This window comes from Talpa occidentalis, unplaced genomic scaffold (assembly GCF_014898055.3).
Source record: "Talpa occidentalis isolate TD23 unplaced genomic scaffold, MPIMG_talOcc4v2.1, whole genome shotgun sequence".
In the NCBI taxonomy this organism is placed as follows: Eukaryota; Metazoa; Chordata; class Mammalia; order Eulipotyphla; family Talpidae; genus Talpa; species Talpa occidentalis.
Genome location: NW_026555331.1, coordinates 14,976,348 through 14,992,942, shown reverse-complemented (window position 1 = coordinate 14,992,942; position 16,595 = coordinate 14,976,348). Strand labels below are relative to the sequence as shown.

Here is a 16,595-nt window from a genome sequence, read left to right as displayed (position 1 = left end):
AAAATAATAAAGATCCTCAAACACAAATGATTCTAAAGACATTACACCCTAAATTTATGTGATTCACTTCGATGCACTCATGTCAGCTCTTACAAAACAATCTACATATAAACTGCATCTTCCTCAGAAGTCATTGAAGCATGTGGGCATTAAAGAGGGGGTTGGGCCAAAAACCGACAATCTAAATAGGGTTCAGTTCTTCCTCCGCTCTACTCAATAAACATATCCAAGATGAGAATGAAATGGAACCAATGCCCAGGTGCCTCTCAAAAGAGAGCTGCACAGCCTGTGGCAAATGTGATTTGGAACTTTCTAGAACAACACAATCCAGCTACTCTGGGTCCATGTGAAGTTAGTATGCCCTATATATGAAACACAGAAGGAGTATGTCCACGATGGTTTAATCCCTGTCCAAGATGCAACTCTACAGTTTTGATTACCTAACTTTGGAAAAAACTGCCTAGAACCACCCTCATGCCTCATTAATACCCATCTGTGACCTCCCTGACTCAGAGGTGCTTTTTTATAAAAATATCTGAAGAGGTGGCAAATGGTTGCAACTGATGTCAGGTCACAGCAATTCCAAAAGCTGAGAAAGCTCTTCGTCCACTGCTCCAGTCTTCTCCCCTACTGTCACAGTTCTGCCACCAGAGGGGGGAAAATAGTGTGAGCAAGTTCTTTGTGAACAAGCCTTGGCAAAAAGTCAATAAATAAGAGCTTGTCAAAGGCAGAATCATTTCATGGGCAACCTCCTCTAGTTGAAAACTGGGGGGCTGGGAAAAGGAGGAGGGAGGCATGTGTACAAGAAAGAGGTAAGAGTGCCTTTGACAAGGGTTTGGTGACCCAACCCCCATGCCCAGCTTGGTGCCAGCAGACCAGGACCTGCCAAAACCCATAATTCAAGATGGAAAAGGAAAAAATGACACCAAAAATATAGTCAGTTCTGATTTTGCACAGTGGACATTTGTTCTTCATAGCAGTAAGGACTTGAATGAGAATCACCAAACTTGAGGAACACTTATATTTTTCTTCAGGATTTAAAAAATTGTGTCTTGGACTGAAAGATTACATTCGGCGTGGGTCAGGTCCAACAGCATGAGCTAGAACTCGGTGGTTAAGTGCACCCAGCACTGGGAGGAAACTTCGTCTGAACGGAGCAGCGGGTGGGCAGGCCAGAGGCCACCTTCACTGGTCCCCAAGTCGGAAGCCTTGTCCCCAGTTGTGTCTCCCACCTCCGCCATTCTGATCAGCGGCTCGCCTCATGCTCGCAGGGGGCGCACCAAATCCCGACACGCCTCCTCTCCTGCTGGGCAGCCAGCGGTACCTGCAGCAGAGCACGCGCGGGGAGAGAAGACAACAGTCACGTCCACATGGTCACCCAGGCACGCGTCACGGTGAACTCAATTAGTCAGGGAAGTTGTCTCAGCCGACGGGAGGCTGGAAACAAGGCCTTATCTAAACCCAGCTCCTCGATGCTTCACACAATGCCCTGGTCCCAGAAGGCACTCGCTTTTTATGTTTATTAAATTTACAAAGTTTTTAGGTAAATTCACACTCTAAAAAAATTTTCTTTTTGATTAGGAAAGTATTTCACACAGAATAGCATGGAAACAGAAATATTACACCCTCAAGACCAACCACGAGAAAGAACCACTGACATTGCAAACTGACGTATCCAAACGCGGATCAAACTGGAGCAAAGAAGACAAACTAATTCCATTTCCAAAGGGCAAGTCCACAGCCCATGCCCTGACCAGTGATTGTCTCCATGGCGCAGTGGGTTACAAGGCATCCAGCAAGGGAGACTGGTGAAGGCAAAGTCAGGGCGGCAAGTCTGGGGTACGTTTCCCGAGTTTATTCATAATCTGCCCTCCGACTGTGTTCTCTCTGTCTCACAGAGGGTGGGAAAGCTGAGGCCCAAAGAGGCTAGCTGGTTTCCTATCTCACAGATTTAATAAGAGTCACAGAGAAGGTAAGAAAACTTAAGCCCAGGGCCTCCCCGGTGGCGCAGGGGTTGAGCGCTGGGTTGCAAAGCTGGCCGCAGCCTCTGCAGCACCAGTTCGATCCCGGGCGAGGGTCCCACATGGCACGCAGACCTCTCCTGCTGCCTGCTGCTCCCCTCAGCAGTGTACTTTGGTCCTTCTGCCTGTTCTGCTCCCCGCTCTGGCTCTGGTGAATTCTCTCACCCTCCCGCGCTTCTGACTGTACCCAGTGCTTGTATAAATAAATAAATAATTTTTTTAAAGTAAATAAATAAATAAACTGAGATGTGCGTAAATCGATTCTACTTACAGCATCATAATGTCTACAATTTTGTTTGAAGGCAGACACCATCATCTGATAATTGTTTATTTTTTTTTCCAATTATGTTTATTGAAGTAACACTGGTTTATAACACTGTATAACAGATTTAGGGGTACAGGCTCACACCTCTTCAGATGTATGTTACCACACCACCCCTACCACCAAAGCTCCCACCATCCTCAACACAGACCACCCCACTGGTAGCCTTGGTTCTGCAGTCAGATTTCAAGGGGTATTTTGTTTTTGTCTGTTCTTTGCTTTGTGTCTTATATTCCACATGAGAAACCATCCAGCTGATACACCTGTTTAAATTCCTCATGGCACCAAAAGCAAACCAGGAGGGGTGACCTGTCTTCAGCAAAAAGCCTGATGAACACAACCCACCACAAAGTGGTTCCTCCTGTCTATACATTCATCTATGAATTTAGATAGTTCATGTTTATCAGTTCATCTAGCAGTGCCCAGGGGATCAGCACTGCGAGTACCTGTGCTTGACCAAGGTCACTGAGGCAAGATCGAGCAAAGCTCTTCAAAAATGACCATCGGGACTGAAACCCAAGCGGCTGGTTCTGGGCTCTGTACCCTGTGCCTCTGATGCACCAAGGCCTCGCGCTGCAGCCAGGACACCAGAGCAGCTCTAGTGACAGCAGTTACTGACCAGACCCCTCACTTGTTTACATTGTCCCCAATACCTTCATGTTCCCACCCGAATCCCTTCCTGTAGAAGAGAAAGATCACTGAGTGGGGAAGAGGATCTATGTACTTTTCTAAAGAAATGTAGAATTTTAGAACTCTGTAACTCCTATCTTCTTTTAACAAATACAGTTTAATCTTTACATAGAAACGTGTTTCCCAGTGCTGGTTTCTCAACCTCCATGACATTCTGGTACAGTATTATTCCTCTGAAGTATATAGTAAAATAGAACACCTAAAAAAGGCTTTGCTTCCCACTGTAAGACAATATGGAAGCCATCTCTACAGTTTAAGCGACGAGTGAAATTAAATGCAAGTAATTAGTATAAAAAGACACCCAATTATACGTAATCAACAAAAATTTATGATAATTTCAAAGCAGTTACTGCTTTTGCAAGGAGCTACATTTGTCATCTGATCTTTATGCAAAATTTAACAGAAGGGTTTCCACTCACAGAGAAAGCGCAAGTGGAAGGCAGGCTCCAGCGGGCGGCGGCTTTGCCACTAGGATCTCTCCTCTCCTGGGCTGCCCACACCAGAGAAAGATCTCCAAGCCGGTTAAGTGAGAATATGGCCACTTAGTGTAACATAATTGTTGGCTGTCCCCCAAGGCACCAAGTTTTTTTGTTTTTTTTTAATTGATACATCTGCCATCTGACTTGCTAAACCGGAGCAAACACCCCAGCCTGCTGCTGCTGCCCTTCAGTGATTACCAAGCAGACTGGTCATTTGTTGTTTGAGCCTGAAGGCAACATGAGGCTCAGCAGAGAAACCAGCTTCTTCTCCTCCTCTTAAGGAAAAAAAAAATTCACTAACAACAGTGTATTGCTCTGAGTGTTATATTTCACAAGTCTTCCAAGAACCTAATGTAGTGCATATAGACAGACGTTGATTTAGATGGCTGTATATCTGAAACCTGCCTGTTATAAACCAGTTACTCTGATTTAAAAAAAAAAAACTTAAATAAAAATAAGGTTATATCAGAATTAAAAATAAATCCTACCCCTAATCTATTAAAAAGAAATTTTATCAAAATAAAAATAAGACCTGCCCCCAACCTTGTTTTGGCGGGGTGGGGGCCTATTCATGTTTTACTGTCCCCACTGATGTTTGGCAAAATGACAAACTGCGAACATTAAAATGAAGAAGATGTGAAGGGCTTGCTGCTCTTTTCTTAAACTTTGATACAAGCTCCCCTTGCACATCCCAACGGGGGAGAGCATGACTGTAGGGCAGGCTGCACCCTAGATGGAGTGCAGCCCCAACTCTGGGAACGAGGTTCAGAGCTGGTAATCAGAACTGGTGCCCACAGCACCACAGTCCCGTGCCACAGCACTGCCCCAGCTGACAGACTAGCCAACTGAGGCTCAGAGATTTTATCATGACTTTCCCAACATCAAGACTGATAAATGAGGGGAACAGGATTCCCACCCAAGTTCTTTCTCAAAACCAAAGCTGGGTCCTCCACCTCCTCGGTGAACACAAGAAGCAGAGAACAAGCAGGTATTCCCAGGAGGCTGGGACTATACAAACCTCAAGTGTCTCATTTTAACTCTGAAAAGTTCTAGAAATATTCTATTCTGTAATATTCTGTTCTGTAACCTCAAAATGTTTAAAACTGCTAATCAATGAGTTAACTTGCCCTGACACCTTCCAGGCCTTGGTAAAACTGATGCCCCAAGAGAACACAGCCTGTTATCCTGGCACAGTGTCACTCACACGGGAGCCACCTGAGGTGCCACTCGCAGTGTCAGCCACTCAGCAGAGCTGACATGTGCCCTGGGACACCTGAATCGAGCCCATGAGGACTGTCTGGAGCTGCAATTCCAGCCTTCCAGGAACAGTGCAACCAGGGCAAGTCATCAGTTGGCTGACATTTCTCCAGCAGACAGGTAAATCCCAGCCACCCCACATGGAGCACTTATGAGGACACACTGCTAAACAAGAAGGGGGAAAAAAACACTTACAAAAACTGAGGTGTGGATAGAAAATTTCTTCCTCCCAAGTCCATCGGGTATCTGAACATCAGGAAGAAATAAAGATGTCCAACAAGATTTCCGATGAGCTCGTTAATTACCCTGTGAGCAAAGAACCACATTAAAGACATTCAGGTGTACAGTGAGATGCAGCAGATTCTAATGAACAGCAAAGGAAGAGGCCCTCTGGGCTGCCCCTGGCTGGTCCTGGCAGTTGGGGCCAGCTCTGCAAGGTCTACCCAGCGACTTGGTAGTTTGAGTGGCAGATAAATTCCGAGAGAGAGAGAGAAAATCTGTCCTCTGGACAATGAGGCCTGTGCTCTTCAAGGCCAGCAGCCCCTCTGACAACCCTCTTAAGCCCCAGCCCATTCTCCAAATATTGATTTTCGCTACTTCCTACCTCATGCGTTGGGAAAAGTTACAAAGGAAGCTTTTGAATGCTTTCAGTCATGAACATTATCTCTGCAAACCATGGGCAGATATGAAGGCCAGCAAGAAAGCAGCATGGGAGTCAGGCAAAGAAGAACAATAAATGCCTGCTCTCCCCTTCCTGCAGCCAACTTCTCCCTCACCTCTTGTGCCCCTTAGTATAGACACCACAAAATCACTGAGAAACTTTGACCTTCACATCATCCTAAAACAAACACTGACCTTCAATTTTCCCACGGCTTACACACAGGTCACTTAGAGACTTGATAGATCTACGTTACCAATTCATATCCTTCTTTGTCTCTGCCTGCAGCATGATCCCTGGCAGTGAAAATTCCACACCTGCAGCTACTACTCCCAGACTTGGCCCGTCTGGGTGTAAAGGAGGCTTTACCAAGCTCAGAACTTGCTAGGCTCTGCAGAGTCTGTTTGCTCATTCATTCATTTCTCCCTAGCAGTATGCAGTAGAAATTAGGATGACACAGAGCAAGTACGCCAGCTATATTAAGAACTAGCACTAAAATCTATTGAAACGTTAAAAATATTTTGAAGTAAAAGAAATGGGAGTTCATAGAGTAGTTGCATCTTGAACACTCCTTTTAAAATTCTGATTGGATGCATTAAAGGTTTCCCTAGGTCTCAGTTACAATTCCAGATTAAAAATTTGACTCAGTTTGCCCAAAATTTCTGTACTATCAAACCACCTACAAAACTATTTCACACCTGAGAATCTGCATTTCTGTGAATGGTGAACCGTTTTCAAGGCATTTTGGAAATACCTTAAGAATAAAAAAATAATGATTTTATGCAAAGTTCTAGGGAGTCATCTCAGACGCAAATTAGATTTATCTGGTCAGTGAATTTTAAAAAATGTATTTTTTCAGAACATATACACAGAAGTATACTGTGTTTAACACCAAGCTAACAGAATAACAATTACTCAAAGCTAAAAGTGCTTAAAGCCAAGCCAAATAATCAATAACATCAAAATGAAATTATTTCATAAATACACGGTTGTAATTCATCAATGCTGAGTTTCTTTCAAGTTTTAAACAGATCAAAGGAGGAAGATAAAGAATAACAGACAACTTCCAAGAATTTGTTTCCAACTGAATAAATCTAATATCACTTACGAGCCACCGATGATATAGTTGAATCCAAGAATAACCCAAGGTAAGTAACAGGCCTAGGGGAAAAAATACACAAACATGAATAACCAGACCTGAAAAAGAGACAGCTACAGGGGTTCTAGCATGGGTAAGGATGTACTGGCTAGGGCTTTATATAAATCCTTCGGAAAGTCACTGCAAAAATTTCTCAGATGAATCTAATTAAAATTTCTTATCTAAACTTACACGTTTTCATATAGTAGTAACTGGAGACCCAGAGTGCTTGGTCTCTAGTTCTGATGTAATACATTCCCCACTGAGTTAACATTAACAAATAGCTCCAAAAAATACATGGGTGTCTGATGGAGGCTGACAAAAACAGCCCATGATAGAATCATATAGCAAGACTCCAACTAGCAAACAGCTTACCAATGCACTACAAATACCCCATCTTTTTAGGTTCTCCTTTTACATATTTCACAAAATCACTCTGACTTATTATCTCATTACATATTGTTATCTTGAACTAATACTCTTCCAAATAAGACAGATCTCCAGATAAAGTCAGCAGCTGAATCCCTTGCCAGATTCAAGACATCATGACAAAAGCGAAGGGAGCTGCAAGAACTTCACCAATCAGTAAGGAGAAGGTTACATATAAATCACCGAGGACAGAAGGTGGTCAGTGCTGCCATCAGCACAGAACCCCAAAGGCAAAACGAATTCCAGGCAGGGACTCAGGGAACAGTTCACTCCCAACTCAGATTAAGAACAGGGAGGGTTTACATGAGGAAGGAAATAAAAAAGATGTTATGGGCAGGGAAACTGTGAGAGAAGACACAACGGGATCTGATGTGTTTAGGGGCAAAACAATCTGTTTTAGCTGAAGTATAAAGTAGGTAGGTGACAGGGAAGAGTTAAGAACAGATTTTATAACGGTTCCACACAAATATCTTCCCTCTATCACATATATACATATATATATACACACAAATACATGAGCTCAGCCAGCAACACTGGTCTGAGGCACCTACGGTACAGAGGGAGTGAGAATTAACAAATTAACAGTCAGCAAAGGACTTTGTGGACTAAAGAAAGATGGGGGGCTGAGGAGGACGCAGGGGGTTCGCCTATGGTATACTGCTCTGCAGTGACCTCTTCTGGACAAATTAGAAAATACACCCTTGGGCAGAAGAAAGGGGATTTCTGAAAACACAAACAAAAAGGAAATTTTTTCCAGCTAGGTTAAAGTACCTTAAATCGTGTCCCAAACCAAAATGATACAATCATGTCTCTGTTCAGTTGGGCCCAGACATAAAGTACTGACATGATCAGAGGAATCATCAGCAACTGCAAAAGAAATCAACATGTGAAGACCAGGCCCCAGAGGCTCCCACAACAGAAGCTCAACACGAGCCTGCTGATCTCTACCTCCCCCCCTCCAAACAAGTCCTCAAAAGGCAAAAAAAATTCAGCTCATTATAATTATAAGTGAACCCCTGTGTTTGAGTGACCAGACAACACATGCTATAAAATCCTATAATAAAACAATTACATGATTTTACATGGATTCAGATGATTAAGTCAAGCTCTGTTACTTAAAAAGGGTTAAGTGATAGTGTTTCTACTTACTGTATAATCTCAATTCTTAAATGCAGATCCAAATACATGCATAGAAAATACTGGCTAACGATTATTCTCAATATTCAAACATAGCAAGTCAAAAATGAGCGAGAACATGAATGCCTTTGGTAAGTCATGCGAAATCTTCAGGATAAAATGGCCACGATGCTATCATTTAAAAATACCACATAATATTGTGTGAGTGAGGGAGGGGGATGGAGGGAGAGTACAATAGACCATGGTGGAGGACTAAGGTGCTTTGGTGCGGGAGAACTATGGTGATTACACCTGCAGGGGGAGTCCTATATTATCAAAATACTAAAAAGGATGCAAAATAATGGTATAAATATCATTAAAAATAACAACTAATCATAAAATAAAAAATAAGTTTTTACTCTTTTAAAAACTAAAAATACCCCCTAATTAATCACATCATTAATATAATTTAAACTTTCATCAAAAGCCATTAATAGTAAATTTGAAACAAAAAAGGGCAAACAGAGTCTCAAAGGGCACTTACCTGCATATCCATTGCTAAGCCAGTAATCTTGGTTTGTAAAGTTAAAGATCAGAGACAAACAAAGCATTCTGCACCTAGCAAAGTTCAGTTCTGAAGGAAAACAGTTTTCTATAGTTCAGGTTGTTTAAAACAGCCCAGAACACAAAAGTATCTAATAATCCTCATGATGAATGTTCTACCAAATGACAGGATGACAAGGAAGTGGTAGGAACCCACTGCTCCACCCCTGACTCCGCTCGGGCCCCGACACCATCCCTGACTGCCAGGCACCTTCACCTCTTCAGTGGGAGAGGGTATCACCTTGCCCTCAGAGACAAATAATGGTTCTATCTACATTCAGGGCTCCACGACACAGTTCAAACCCAAAGAGATTTTTTTTTCTTCCCTGAAATGAGGGAAATGGACATCCAAAGGGCCAAATTTTCTGGCTCTTGCTCAAGTTTCATGCTAAGCCCCTAGGCAATTCTGAGCCCACCAGCTCCCCACAGGACGTGAGCCCTCAAGCCCCCTCCACTGCTCCTGCCATCTGTAAAGGTCCCTGGTTGAATGGGCAGGTGTGCTGGGCACACGGCAGAGACGGGCTGTGTCCTTTCCCAGAGCTGGGGACTTACAGAGGGACTGAATTAACATTTAGGTCCCTCCAGTCAAGGACAGCAATGAAGTCAAAGGAAGCTGGTTGCACATTAATGTTCTGATAAAGACCACAGATTTCAAAAGCTGTCTCGTGGCGCAGCATCTCCGTGTGCTGCCGTCAACAAGCTGTCACACACGAGGTGACAGAGCACTGGGAATGAGGCAAGGGAACAGGGATAAAACTCTACCAAGTGTAGAAAAATCCCAGAAAGGCAATGGCAAGCGATTGTCACACTCGGGGGCTGTAGGAGCTGCTACAGTTTTTCAAACCAACTTCAGTTATTCTTAATTATTAACTAATGTAAACAAAAATGCACATGCTGGCGTTTGAAATGTTGTCCAAAATTCTCTTTCCCTGAACCTGAAAAAAAGGGGGAAAACTGGCTTATTTCTGGCCCAAAATAACAGACGAAAGGATACCACGATGCAAATCCAGTTAAAGAGGAGCATGAATAAATAGTCTGCTGGCCTCCCATCAAAAGCTCCTGGAAACAAAAACAAGCCAAATGTCATGGTTCAGAATTTCAAAACAAAGTAACTTCTATGCTGAGAAAAACTTCAAAAAATTAGAGAGAAAGCCAAAATGGGAATGTTTTTTAAATCACTCAAGTAAAAGCAGAGGAAATTTTTTTTAAATATTGAAAACCAGGTTCTCTATAAAGTCACTGAGGAAGGTTAACCAGAGCTCTCCCAACCAAATTCCAGTAACAGGCTCTGATGACCATGGTCTAACATGGGCCCAGAGGGAGGACAGTCAAGCCTACCACTACTGAGACCCATCCCTTGAGGCCCCTCACCACCGGCAGGCCTTTCCCACATGACCCTCCTCTTGACCTGGTGACACAATGTGACTATTTGGTTAATCCTTTCACCCTCACTGGACCACTAGTTCTGACCAGGGAGGAAGCAGGTCTGTTGGACCTACTGTTGTTTCTCCTCCAGCAGGACTGTACCAGGAGGTGGTGGCAGTTGAGGCTGGTGGTAGTGGTGGTGGTGGTGGTGGTGGTGGTAGTGGTGGTGGTGGTGGTGGTGGTGGTGGTGGTAGTGGTGGTGGTGGTGGTGGTGGTGGTAGTGGTGGTGGTACATACACGCTACCACTTGTAAGCACTGGGCCTCCTGAGAAGATTCAGTGTCCACCTTCCAGGAGCTGACATTACACATGGGAAACAATGTGGGGTGAAGTGGGGAGCATGAGGAGATAGTCAAACCTTCCCACAGCCTTTGATTGCTCTCCCACTACATCTGTGAGGTAGACGGGAATGACCTACACACACCCCCTTGTGCAGACAAGGAAATAAAGTGCCTGACCAAGGTCATGGTTGTTAGAAGCACAGTGACATCTAATCACTGGTTAGGAGCTCTGGTCACTACACTGCATGCCAGGCTGTCTCATTCCTGGGCAGACTAATCAATACCAGCCCAGTGCTCCCTTCTAAGGCTGAGTCCTCATGCCTCAAGCCGCAAGACTAGAAGAGAAAAGAAACGATCATTCTAGCTCAGCTACCTCCCTCCTCTCCACATCTCATCACAATTATGATATATAGACTTATTAAAAAGAAATTCAGGGCCTCCCCTGGTGGTGCAGCGGTTGAGCGCTGGTCTGCGAAGCTGCTCGCAGCCTCTGCAGCGCCAGTTCGATTCCCAGCCACCCACATGGGTCCCACATGGCACACAGACCTCTCCTGCCGCGTCCGCTGCTCCCCTCAGCAGTGCATTTCATCAGTCTGCCTGTTCTGCTCCCCACTCTGGCTCTGGTGAATTCTCTCACCCTCCCACACCCAGTGCTTGTATAAATAAATCTTTAAAAAAGGAAAGGAAATTCATAACATGTGTCAGGTAGAAAAAAATTCTATCTGAAAGAAAAATAGGTTTCCAGCAAAAATCCTTCCTTTCCCTAACTTCTCTCCTACCTGCTAGAAGGCACATATGAACCACCGTATTAGGGTGCTTCATGGGAGGGGTGCACTATGAAACAGAGCTGAAATTCTAACAAAATTTTAGAATTCAAATAGTTGAGCTTCTTTTCATGCTTTTTGGCTTTGTGATTTTTAAGGATTCTTTTGCTTGAGTACCAAAATATAATCACATAAACTACTATACTGTATTATTTGGCCCACTCGAAACCAGGACTTTACAAATTAACTGGTCTCAAACTGTGGTCTTTTGATTCCAGTCGGAAACTACAAGTAAGCCAACACTGCCATAGACTTCACTGAGCCAGACAGGAGAACATGCAGGTGGCAAACATTTTGCCAAAATGTGATCTTGAGGCTGTATGGTGGAGAGAAGACTGGGAATCAGTAAATCTGGGTTCCAGTCCTCGCTTGTGGTCCCCAAGAGCAATGTGACCTTTAGGACAAGTCACCATCTTTCCAGACCATTGTTTCCTGTCTGTGAAATAAGAGGGTCACATTGAAAGATCTCAAAAGTTCTTCGCCACACAAATGTTCACAGCAGCGTTATTTAAAACAGCCCAAAACTGGGGGGAAAAAAAAATTCAAATGCTCATCAGCAGAAGAAGGGTAAACAAAATGTGATAAATGCATATAACGGAATCCTATTAAGCATTAAGCAATGAAAAGGAATGAAGTGCTAACACGTGTTAGGTGGAAGAACATTAAAACCCAACACTAAGAAACCAGTCACAGAAGACTATGTATTATATGATTTCATTTATTAGAAATGCCCAGAACAGGCAATCTAGCAAAGGCAGAAAGCAGATTAGTGGATTGCCAAAGGGCTAAACAGGAATAGGGGTGGCTACCAATGGGAACAAGGGAACAGAAAAAAGGTTTTCTTTTTTGCATTGAAGAAATGCTCTAAAATTGAGGTAATGACAGGCACAAATTGAGGCACAACTCCATCAATATCCATTGCATTGTATATTTAAAAGCGTGGAAGTGGATGGGAGGTGAATTAGATATCAGTAAAAATGTTTTTAAAAATACCTCTCAGCACCAGAATTTCAAAATGCTCTGTGACTGGATGGTAAAGAGTGAGAAGCAACTTCTGAGAATCACAGCAAACGAAAGAGATTATGCATGAGACTGATAATCCCACATGGTGCTCTTAAGCATTACTCGGGTAGAGACTAGTCCAAATTAGTTTTGTTAACTGCCTGGCTAGTGGGATAACGCAACGGGTCCAAGGACCTTAAGTCACCAAGACAAGACCATTTTTACAAATAAAATGTGGTCACAGGATTATTGTAATTTAAACACAGTATTTTTAGTTTGTAAGTCTTTATATTTTAGAGGTAAATGGTGTCATTATTTGAAAGATCTCAAAAGTGAGACCACTGGCATGAACACAGATAAAATCAGACGAGCTATAGGGAAACTGTTTAAAGGTGAGTGATGGTTAAAAGGGGGCTCATACTGATGCACCCGGAAACATCATGCTAAGGGAAAGAAGCCAGGCACAAAAGGATACATAAAATGTCCCAAAGAGGCAAATTCACACAGAGAGTACGTTAGTGGTGCCAGGGAGGAAGGATTCAGAGTGACTGCCTGGATTTGGGGGATGGGGTTGGGGGGGGAGGGGTGATGAAAATGTCTGCAATGAGATAGTGGGTGATGGGTGATGGTTGCATAATGCTGTAATATGCTGAAGACCACTTTAGTGAATTATACACTTAAAATGTACAAATGAATTGTACACTTAAAAATGACTACAACGGTGAATTTTCTACTATGTGAATTTTTTCAAAAAGAAAAGGTTCATTAACCTTTCTCTCTACTTTTATTATTGTATCATTCTTTATAGTGGTAATGTTGATTTACAACACAGGACATGATTTAGAGGAATGGGTTTGTATCTTTGAAAATTTTTCATAATAGAAATTTCAAAACCTGTGCCAGAATCATCCATCCTTAACCTAGCACTTACTGCTGATGTTATTAAAAAAAAATACTCCAACCACCTGACTTTCAAATTATATCAGAGGGGTAGAATGGTAAGAGGATAATGAGGTCCAGCCAGGATGAGGGAGACTAAAAATCATATATCCTGGTGGATTTAAGGATCAAACCCCGGGTGCAGAGATGACAGTCCTGGTCGTGAGTTTCACGCCCATCAAGTTATTTTGCTTCCTTGATTCTCCTTTTCTTCCTCCACTAAACTCCAACAGTAATCATTTATGATCTGCCACACTATTAATACAATGATTTCTTACTTTTGAAAAGCACCTCGTCACAAATGCCAATTTAAAGAAAATGATATTTGACACCAAATGCCCATCATTCTATTTCCCTGCAGTTGACTGATTCACAGGTCTCAAACTGACTTAGATCTAAAAGTGGTTCAGGGCCTCGCCTGGTGGTGCAGGCGGTTGAGCGCCGCACTGTGAAGCTGTCCGCAGCCTCTGCAGCGCCGGTTCGATCCCAGCAGGTCAGATCCCATGTGGTTGTCAGTCTGCCTGTTCTGTTCCCGGCCCTGTCTCTGGTGAATCCTCTCATCAACCCATGAATCTGGCCTGTACCCTGGTTCTTGTTTAAATAAATAAATAAATCTTAAAAAAAAAAAAAAAGTGGTTCAGAATTCTCTAACCTGAGCGAACCATCAACAGATTTATAAGGTCTCTGAAGTCAGCCAAGTTTTTCAATATCATTTAGGTTTAACACAATTATACTCACATCTTGACACAGCAGTTATTCATTTATTTGCTTCTCAGTACAAGCAACTCAAAACAGTACATAAGGTAGTGTTGGAAGTAACAGTTCAGTAAGAAACCTTTAAGAAAATATTTTCACAACGAGCCTGTCCTTAACACCGTATAGGTGGGTCACACCTGATAAACTACCCTACTATTAATCCCAGCTATGTATTTTAAAGTTGAGCGTTTCAATTATAGAGGGTAAGTTCAGGTTTTTGGTAGTATCAAAGAGTGTTTTTCAACACCAGTCTAGGAGCTACACTTCAGCCCAACCGTGCATTCACCGACAAGGACGGTGTGTGACAGAAATGACAAGACAGCTTGACTATCAGAGACATGGGTAAGATGTGTGAACCTATGATCTTGTATTTTTTTCACCTACCAAATGGGGTCACTGCTACTTACACCTCATGATGAGGCTGTGAGCATTTTGTATTGATTATCTAAAAGTCTGGGAGAGCGAAAGTACAGTTACTACTACTGAGCATTCACTTTATATGCCATTTCTTTATATGTGCTAATTGCCCTCTAAGTTATGCTAATAAGTAAACATAGGATTAGTAAATTAGACAGAAATAATACTTAAAGCAACTATGGATAACATACCTGTTTCAAGTCGTGTAGAATACTGATATAAGAAATATAAATTGACCAAATAAAGAAATCCAGTTCCTGGACCCACAGGGAAAAAAAAGGTGGCAGTGACTGGCCTCCAAATCTGTCCAGAACAAAATAAACAGAGGTATTAGTTTCTTTAAGCCTGTGATTTTTTTTTTTCTTTTAACTAAAAAATTAACTCTTGCAAACAATTCTCAATGACGAGTTACCAAAGGGACACAAGAAATGCAAGATACCAGGAATACAAGTCAAGAAAATAACTGAAGAAAAAGTTCACCCCAATTATAATCATTCCAATTCGCAAATCAGTGGTATAAAGTAGCATCATCAAATAAGCAATAACTAGTTCTAAACAAATTTTAAAAAATTAATATATAGAAGCAGCTGGTTAGTTCTTCCTGGGAGCAGGCAGACGGTGAGCACTGTCAAAACTGAAGAACAATTTCCTACGGTGAGCTCATGATCACTGATTTGCAAACTTGTGTGATTATAATTGGCATGAACTTTTCTTCAGTTATTTTCTTGAATTTAGGAAAAGAATATAGTGTGATGACAAACCTTGTCAAAAAATATATACAAAAGGTAGAAATAAAATAGCAATTTCTTGCTCAAATCACTGTGCTATTTGTCAATAAGGATACATGACTTTAAATTATCACCACTCCCCCCACCAACAAAACCTCCAGAAAAGCCTACAGAGGGAAGTCTCACTCCAGAATCTGTCCCCAGTTTCCTTTCCAGCAACAATACACCCATCTTCTTGTATTTATTTCAAGAAATAATAGTGTGTCTCACTGTAAGCCATGCCACAATGGACAATCTAGACTAGCCTCTTGTACACTCAGAACCAACCTGCTTTATCAGATGTGTGCATTCAATTTTGACAGACACCCTAAACACCAACAAAAATATCTGACCAATTTTTACTTCCTCCAGAAAGGCAGACCAATGTCTGTTTTCTCACCCTCGCCACCTAGTCCAGTGTATTTTCTATTCATCAATCACGTTTTGAAAACTTAAGCATTTTCTTTCTTCGTTTAATTGCCTGTCTTTATGTAGACATCGACCTTTTTCACTGTTATAAATATTTTTGGGTCTGTCATTAAAATTATGCTTTATGGTACTTTCTGTCATACTTTAACACATAAAAGTTTAATTTAATGTGAGCAAATGTACCCAGCATGTATCATACTTAAGACACTTCTCCACTGTTCACATTGCTCTTTTAACCTGTTTGTGGAACAGCTAAGGAGCAAGGGAAAGACAGAGCTTATTTTTCCAGATGGTCTCTCAGTTTTCCCAATCCTATTCGCAGAATAAGCATTCCTTTCCCTACCGATTTGAAAAGCTACTTTTACCACATATTTATTATTTCATATTAAGGTTCACTTTTACACTATAATGTTTGGGACAGTGTATCCCTATACCACTACCAAGCTATTTTAACTTCTAATTTAATAGTGTGTTTTCACATCTGGAAAAGCGATCTAATTAACCCACTTCCCATTTTTCTTATATATTTCTCACAATTTCCTTGACTAGTCGCAGTTTCTATTTTTCTACATGATAAAAAATCAACACCTTTATTACATCATGTGATAGCAATAGAATTCCCATCAACAAGTCTTCCAGAGCTTCTATATTTTTTTTTTTATGGAGCTACTGCTTTCTGCCTTTGTTCTATCTAACCCACAAAGCGGAATTACGTTATTGTTTGTAATACTAGAAAACTGAGCCTCTTGGACTTTCGAAGTCAACAACTCTATCTGTAAATAAAACTGCATGTTGTGTTCTTCTCTTATCTAGCTCACTGGCTAGTATGCCTCTGGAGCAATGTTAAGTACCAGAGGCTGATGTAGGTCCTTCCCAGACCTTTGGGAATGCCAACGTCATGCTGGCTCTGGGCTTGAGAGCTAGGTATCTAGGAAGTTTCCACAGCGGGGAAAGTTGTGCAAAGAAGCAAAGAATAGGCACAAGGGATGGGAAGCCTGGTCTTGGACAAATAAATACAAAGTCCCAAAGATCTGCAAGAGCAC

The 16,595-nt window shown here is 42.1% G+C and overlaps 1 protein-coding gene across 2 annotated transcripts in view; it reads right to left on the bottom strand.

Moving 5' to 3' along the window:
* The window catches only part of DERL1 (derlin 1), a 75,895-nt gene that overhangs the window by 52,424 nt on the left and 6,876 nt on the right, over positions 1 to 16,595 (bottom strand). Inside the window, exons 2-8 of one of the 2 annotated variants that reach the window (XM_037502146.2) lie at positions 14,548 to 14,659; positions 9,708 to 9,772; positions 8,655 to 8,681; positions 7,766 to 7,861; positions 6,536 to 6,588; positions 4,965 to 5,075; positions 938 to 1,324 (exon numbers count right to left, since the gene is read on the bottom strand). In XM_037502146.2, coding sequence (XP_037358043.1) covers positions 1,186 to 1,324; positions 4,965 to 5,075; positions 6,536 to 6,588; positions 7,766 to 7,861; positions 8,655 to 8,681; positions 9,708 to 9,772; positions 14,548 to 14,659 — 603 coding nt within the window. In that variant the 3' untranslated portion in view covers positions 938 to 1,185. Of the gene's footprint in view, positions 1 to 937; positions 1,325 to 4,964; positions 5,076 to 6,535; positions 6,589 to 7,765; positions 7,862 to 8,654; positions 8,682 to 9,707; positions 9,773 to 14,547; positions 14,660 to 16,595 lie in introns of those variants that run through there. The other variant, XM_054692002.1, reaches the window with a different exon arrangement.